Genomic DNA, 7,545 nt, shown 5'->3' with positions numbered 1-7,545 from the left:
TATTAAATATTAAATTAAAAATATATAAATATGTATTTTAAAAAAAATTTATGGGTGGGTCTAAAATAAGCTTAAGTTAGCCAATTACAAATATGTATTGATATGGGCAAAATTTTATGCTCATATTTTGAGCCCATCAAGTTTGAATAAGCATAATATGTGTTAATATCATGTTTAGGCGTAGCCCAACACATAAACATATGTACACCAAACATGATATAGAGAATTACGATGTAATTACACTCTATCACTCAAACATGTCTAAAAATTTATAATTCTTCATAATCATTACACTTACATCCAATTAGTATGCTGTAAAAATAAAACAAAAGTGAGAGCCTGCAGCAATAAATCCTTAGGGCACAGAGTTGCATGTGCCCTAATCAAACCCACATGAGAACTCACTAAATACAAAGTTTAGATGTGATTTGGCTTGGATTTCCGAACCTTAAAAATTAGTTTATTCATTTATTGTTATTATAACATTGTGTTAACGTTAATTTGAACAAACATTGTAAAGTTCTATCCCATTGATTACTGAGAAAAAAGGGGATTGACCGAATCACCCACTACAGCATCCTTCCATGGCTTGATTCTGCTTTATACGATTGCTTGATAAGCAGCCTCGGTTCTTGCAAAAGCAAAACCCCAAACCCTCCCTCAGATTCTTTTCTTTCAACATCACCTTATGCTTGTTTGCCTAAATTATTTTTAATTACATTACTATTATTTTTCATTGATTTTAATTTGTGGTCTGATCGAGTGAAGCTGGTAAGAAGAGATAGATTATCATATTAGGTATTCATACTAATAATAGAGATTAAGATGTTAAATCTATCCCTTAAACCATCTTTCTCATTGTGCTGTCGTCAATGCCGAACTTATGTACAGCACTGATAGTGATGCTCTGTTTCATTCATATGATGATGCAACACTCGGTATAAAACTTGTGATTGTTCTAACCATTTTAATCATGAATTTGGGTTTGATGATTATATTTCGGTGATTGTACTTTTTATGCTTTTACTCAAATGATCATTTAATTTATTAATTAATTAGCTCGTGTTGCTGAAGTTTTTGTCCAGCTTTCCACAAACATGAAGCCAATTTATTGGACAATTGACTAATTCAGCACTTGCATCAATTAAGAAATAATTATTTGGGTGATGGTTCCTCTCTGTGTTGGACCAAAGCACTGAAGCTTGACATGAGCCAATAGGATAAGGGAGATAAAGCATGATAAATTGGAAAAAAAATATTAATTTAAAACAGACATAATACATTAAGCATTAGAAAAAACGGCAGCACATTGAGGGAGACAAGAATCTGAGAAGTGAGGTCCACATGATGACAAACCAGTAGTTTGTCTCATAGTGAGTGTTGAAGACAGCACGCGCTCACTTGCGTCAAACTTAGGAAAATGGGTCAGACATTCCATTCTCTTTGTCAGAACAGAAACCTATAGTTGCTTCGCCTTCCAAATCTCTTTTGACCTTGCTATCATCATACCTACTCTTTTTCTTTTCTGTTTTTATCACTTTAATAACATTCTAAAGGCAACTTATTATTATTATCAAATATGAACAAACCCAAATTCCGTAACTCTCAAAGACAGTACAAATCAACTTCTCCTTATATTTTAAGAATATGAAAAGGAATTTGGAGTCTTTTGAGACTTGTCCTTGCAGTATAATAATTATTAAGTTATTCGGTTTTTCTCATTGGTCCAATCTTCTCTCCCTCATATCTCAATACAAACAAGTACGTTTCTCAAATTATTACAAAATCATTCCCTGCCACCAGCATCCATGTCATCTTCATTATCTCTCACAAATTATCATTACCAAACTGGATTTAGACACAAATAATAATGCTGCAATCTAACATGTCCAATTGCTTTCCATCTCCTAAATCATTAGGGACTCAAACGAACCCGAAAAGGAAAATTTGGAAACACCTATGTCAACCATATAGATACTGAAATGTAGAGTGTTGTAACCATTTAATGCAAATGCGGAATACAATCATCCTTTACGGCCTTCTCTTTCGTATAAATCAAAAGAAAAATATAAAGTAAAGTAGATTGAATCAGAAATTATTTATGTAAAACTAAATTCGATATTATTCCATTTTCTAAATTTGGAGCATTGCTTTGGGTTGAAACTTGAGACTAAAGTGAAAGTTTTAAAATGTAGAAACGATAAGAAGTTCAAAGTATGGTTTTCTCTCTCTCTCTCTCTCTCTTTCTCTCTCTCTCTCTCTCTCTATGTATATATATATATATGAGCTCCAAATTTGGATTAAAATGTGGAGTTAAAATGATTAATATATGAACTATATATCTAACAATGTAAAAACTGATTTGCGATGCACTTGTAAAGAAGATATTAAGTGGCATATATATATATATATATATATATAATCATCAAATTATAGAACTTAAAACACATAATTTGCGCAGTGTATATCATCAATATATATGCCTTATACAAGCTCTACATATAAATAAAACTGCTGATACGCTCACGATGGAAGACATATTGATAAATTAAAATGTACCCATTCTAGTAAGAAAGTGAAAGTCTACCAATTTTAGGGTTTCAGTCGATTCTGAGGAACCATAAGTCCTTGATGTCTACATGAGAGAGCGTTACATAGAGAGCCAAATCTATAAGGGATTGCTAGTGGATGAAGAGCTGAAACGGGAAAGATCTGTCCATGCAGTTCCACCCCAGTACTCATCATTTCCAGGAACTCCCAAAAATTGCTTTGATAAATTCAATTCTTGCTGGGTATTACCATCCATTTTCACTGAAGCCATCTGGGTTGCTGCTGAGCTTGAAATTTTAGGTCCGCCACCGTGACCCGAGGGTTCAACACCTACAGTTTCAAATTGGTATAACCCGGAAGAAGATTCCAAGCCCCCTAGGAAGGGAAATTGCGGCGCTTGTTGTAGCCGCCACTGTTCCCAACCAATCATACCTGGAGCAGCGGTGGCACCCCCACTCCAAGTACTTGCTATTTGAAAACTTAGGTCACTTGGTCCACCAACTGGAGCTGAAATTGTCCCATAATTCAACCCAAAATCAGTAAGGTTATGCAAAGGAGACATGAACCTGAGTGGAGGAACCTGAGTTCCAAGGCCTAAAATATCAGTGCTTCCACTACTCTTTGAAGAACTAGAAGCTGTTTGCCTGTCATCGGTGACCGCAGATTTCGAGCTACTTCCTTTGCTCCTTTTGTTCCTACGGCATCCACCTCCGACCGGAACATTTCTTAAGGCACCTCCTCTAGTCCAGTACCTTTTACAAGTTCTGCAAAAGTGACGAGGCTGTGTGAGATTATAGTTGTTGAAGTAGCAAAACTTTGTGTTTGTTGATTCACATCTTGGGCATTTTAATGCTGCTTCTGGCATCCGTATGTTCGCCAAACGAGCTCGATCGGTCATTGAACCGGGTCGGATCGAGCCAGCTGCACCTCCTCCGTGTGGTTGTTGAGCTGGTGGTGGTTGTGGAGGTCCTGGAGGAGGAGGAAGCTGATGACCGCTTGTGCCGCTGCTAGGACCGGCTTGATGATTTGTATGCTGTTAAAATACAAGCAAAAGAAATCAAATACCTAGTATATTCAACAAGATATTAACCAAAAAAAAAAGGGTAACAAGAAGAATATATATTTTTTAGAATTTTTGCTTTTTTTGTCAAGGAAAACCATGTTAAGATATTCAAAAAGGAAATCATACATGTTGCCAGTGGGGTGGATCAAGATAAGAAGGGATGGAGGAAAAAACCATGGTTTTCTTGGTCTTCAATTTCCTTGGGTAAAGTTTTGTTGCGTCTGTGTTAAGATGATAGTGGAGAATCACATCAAACAAAGAGAAAAGGAAAAGAGAAAGAGATGTTGAATGAAGAGAGAAGCCAAAGACTTATAGGAGGGACCAATATGTATACTTTATAATTAGTTACAGCATAAATAATGATTGTGTGTTACCACATTAAATGTTTATTTTTAATGATTAAGTGATGTCGTCTTGTCAAGAAATATAAATTTTTCATTTATAAAAAAACTTGTATATTAAGAGATTTTAATGTATCGTTTTAAGGTTTTTTTTTTAAAACTTTTATATAATATAAAATTTAATATTTTTTATTATTATGTGTATCAAAAAGTTATTTTGAAGCATACAATTTTTAGGAATACTTGAATATCCATTTGTTTTGTTTTGAGTTTAGTCTACTTATCAACGCCTCCAACTTTTTCCTACGCCCTTGAAATTAAAGTAATTATTATGATATGATTATTTTATTTTGATATTTATATGTTTTAAATTTATAGTAAAATATTTAAAATTAAATGATAATAATTTAATTTAATTTTAAAATAGTTATAAATAATTTTAAATTTTAAATTTGATATTTACTAGTGTCAAGTTGTGAACAGAATTTTTTTAAAAATAACAACATAATCAAAATTAATTTTAGTGAAACAAAAGTTGAAATAAAAATAATGGGTGTCGAGTTTTATATAAAACCCAAATAGAACTTTAAATTTAAAACCTATAAATTGGCAATCATATTTGCTAGTTTTTCATAGAAAACCAAACCTAAACTTTTTCTATGTTCTACCCTAAACCTTATATAGCTAAGTACCTTTAAATTACAATTTCCAAACATATTGTAATGACTTCTCAATTATTGAAATCTAAACAAAGATATGTTTCTCAAGATGCAACAACATTAGAGTATCCTTTCATGGCTCAACTTCGTGGTAATATGAATATAGGTCTTCCAAATTAGAGAACCATTCTCAATTAATAGACATTGATTTCTATCATGCAAGTCAATTTAGGATAGTTGCTTACATTTTCTAATTCATATTCGCTCTAATTGAACAATGGGAACAATAGACCCATACATTTCATCTCTTATGTGGCGAAGCAACAAAAACATTGGAATATGTAAAGTTGTTGATAGGGCCTCCAATGTATGAGCATCTTGTAATGGAAGTTTTGAGCACAATCTAGAACAAGTCTTTGTTGAAGCGCCCAAAATAGGTACTGACCTTCCATCTAATTTTAAAGGGTTTCGAGTGAAGCTAGGTTGGTTGAAGAGACGATTGGAGTATCTCCTAAAGAATCCAACTCCTGTAGATATTAATCATTATAATCGAACATGCGTTCTTAGCTTGATTAAAGGTGTGCTTATGCCAAAAATGTTAGGCAACATAATTCATGCCATATGCCTCCTATTGTTATCAAATTTTCAAATGGTTGGTACACGTAGTTGGAGTTTTTTCATTTTGGCTTACTTATATAAGGAGTTGTGCATAGGTTGTAAAGTAGGAAATAAGGAAATGAATTACCCTTGAGATTTTACAATCATGAGAGTCCTACCGAATTTTGTTTATTGCACCTACACCTTTTGAACTTTTCAATTTCCCTTTAGTTAAAAGGTAAAATTAAAACTATAAATCCTAAAATACATTACTTTCTAAATGTTTTATATATGTATTCACATTTTGTAATTTAATATATGGTCTAGTTGTCATGACCATAATCAACATACTGGAAAGATGATTTGATATTAATATGAGGAGCAATTGATAAGGGATCCAAAGATTCAATAAATTGTGTTCTATGTGGTCGATTTTGTTTACTTTAATTAATGTCACCTCACAATGGAATTCAAATTCAATATATATATTTATATTTTGACAATGTGTGGATGTCAAACCAAGTGGAAGAGATTGTAGCCATACGATTGTAAAAGTTATTACAAATACATTAAAGAAATAAACAGTAATGTAAAATATTATTTTAAATCACAAGATAGAACCAGAACAATATAAATATATATATATATATATATAAAATTTGAAAAATAGAAATTGAAAATAAAACTAAATCGAAATTGTGTACTCACATGTAGTCAGAAATCTGACTAATAATTGAGGCTTATTTTCACAGTTTCCTCAAGATAGATATAGCCGCTCCTTTGGTGCTGGAGAAATGTTGGTCGACTGTCTCCCAGGATACAACAACGAGATGAGTACGGCAGTAGCAAGGTTGTAGTGATCAATGAACTATAGCCTAGCTTTCTTCAATCACCGAAAACAGGTTTGAAATATGCAGCAAAAAGATCTCGAAATTCTTTTTAGGAAAAATAAAGAAAAAATTCAGTGTGAATTAAATTCAGTGTGTATTTTCTCCTGTAGATTAAATAACATATTTAAAATGAAATAACTTTTGGAATTTTTTTACTAATGGAGCGATTAACATCCGTGAATTAAGGAGCCATTAAAAACCTAAATTAATGTCTAAAATAAATGAGTCATTAAACTCAATTTAATATTTGTCCTTTTAATTCCAAATAGAATTTGAAGAGATGAGCTCTACTGAGGAAAAATAAAATTACGTATCGGGCTAAAATATTTGCAGACCTAGAAGGGTCCAACTGATCCGGACATTTCGCGTCACCCACGTCATGCAAGTGCTCCACCAACCCCGGCGGGTTTGGATTTGCATCCCCCTGCACGCGACGTAGAGCATTAGCTTAGTCATTCAATAACCACCAAGTTGGAACTAACCAATGTGGAACTAAGCTTTCCAGTTTCCTCAACATAATTCACAAGTGGCTTACTTTGAGCATCAATTTCTCATTCATCACTCAACCATTTTGAGCATATGAAATATTATTGTAAAGGTCTCATGAGGTAAAATATAAAATCATAATTTTATGATTCAAATATCCGCCTTTACCAATCGAGAATATGCCTCAAAGCTTCCAAAAATCTATTTTTTTCCAACAATCCCCCACATAAATGAAGTTGATAGTTTTAACAAAAAACATTAGATCGATGTGGTGATAGAATCTATGATCGATAGTTGCATAGGATAGGTAGGCATAAACCCTTTAACCTTTCCTTTTGAAAGTATAATTACTTTACTAGTGGAAACACGAAAATATACACACTTTTTCATGCCCCTTTTTAACTCAAATTCATGCAGTTTCGGCAAAATTCTTGTCGAAAAATATTTAATTATTATAAAATAATTAAATTGTACTTTAATTATTAAAATGTTTAATTTTAATTAATTTTATAATAAATTTTGATTAATTTTGATCATTTTCGATAGATTCGCACAAATGGCGAAAATGGCTCGGCAGACACTACTAGAAGCACAAAACTGAGAAGCAATTTTGAAGCATCAAGGTGAACTAGTTTTTCAGCCTAAGATGGTCAAAATTATGTGTATTAATTCATAATATAATTAATTTCAATTTTAATCTAATTTAATTTGGGTTAAATAAATTATTATTAAGTAATTATGAAAAGTGGCCTAGTTGAGCTGAACCGAGAAAACCGTATTGGAACGCCGGTGCCTCCAAGGCGCAGCGGAAAAATAAAATAATTAAAGATATTCCGGCGATCCAAACCATGGATCCATGTCTAAGGAACGTATCGGGGTGATAAAAGTTTCGAAAGTACCGAAACTTTAATCTGAGTAGACAGCAACGCCTAGGCAACGGGAATCCTGAACCACTATCG

General features: G+C 32.9%; 1 protein-coding gene across 1 annotated transcript; it reads right to left on the bottom strand.

Annotated features, from left to right (window-relative positions):
* Positions 1 to 2,439: 2,439 nt before the first annotated feature.
* Positions 2,440 to 3,935, bottom strand: LOC108459782 (dof zinc finger protein DOF5.1-like). Its single transcript, XM_017759185.2, has 2 exons — positions 3,740 to 3,935; positions 2,440 to 3,583 (listed from the first exon to the last, which is right to left on the bottom strand). The coding sequence occupies exons 1-2, from the start codon at positions 3,788 to 3,790 to the stop codon at positions 2,669 to 2,671; spliced, it is 966 nt and encodes a 321-aa protein (XP_017614674.1). The 5' UTR covers positions 3,791 to 3,935; the 3' UTR covers positions 2,440 to 2,668.
* Positions 3,936 to 7,545: the final 3,610 nt, after the last annotated feature.

Source organism: Gossypium arboreum, chromosome 4 (genome assembly GCF_025698485.1).
Source record: "Gossypium arboreum isolate Shixiya-1 chromosome 4, ASM2569848v2, whole genome shotgun sequence".
NCBI lineage: Eukaryota > Viridiplantae > Streptophyta > Magnoliopsida > Malvales > Malvaceae > Gossypium > Gossypium arboreum.
The sequence above is the reverse complement of the archived record's forward strand: the minus strand, read 5'-3'. Positions and strand labels throughout refer to the sequence as shown.

Bases quoted from the DNA above. Each gene is read 5' to 3' on its own strand.
- LOC108459782 (XM_017759185.2), bottom strand. From the start codon at position 3,790: ATGGTTTTTTCCTCCATCCCTTCTTATCTTGATCCACCCCACTGGCAA. The intron at 3,584-3,739 runs GTATGATTTCCT...GTATTTTAACAG, and splicing joins ATCCACCCCACTGGCAACAT to CATACAAATCATCAAGCCGG.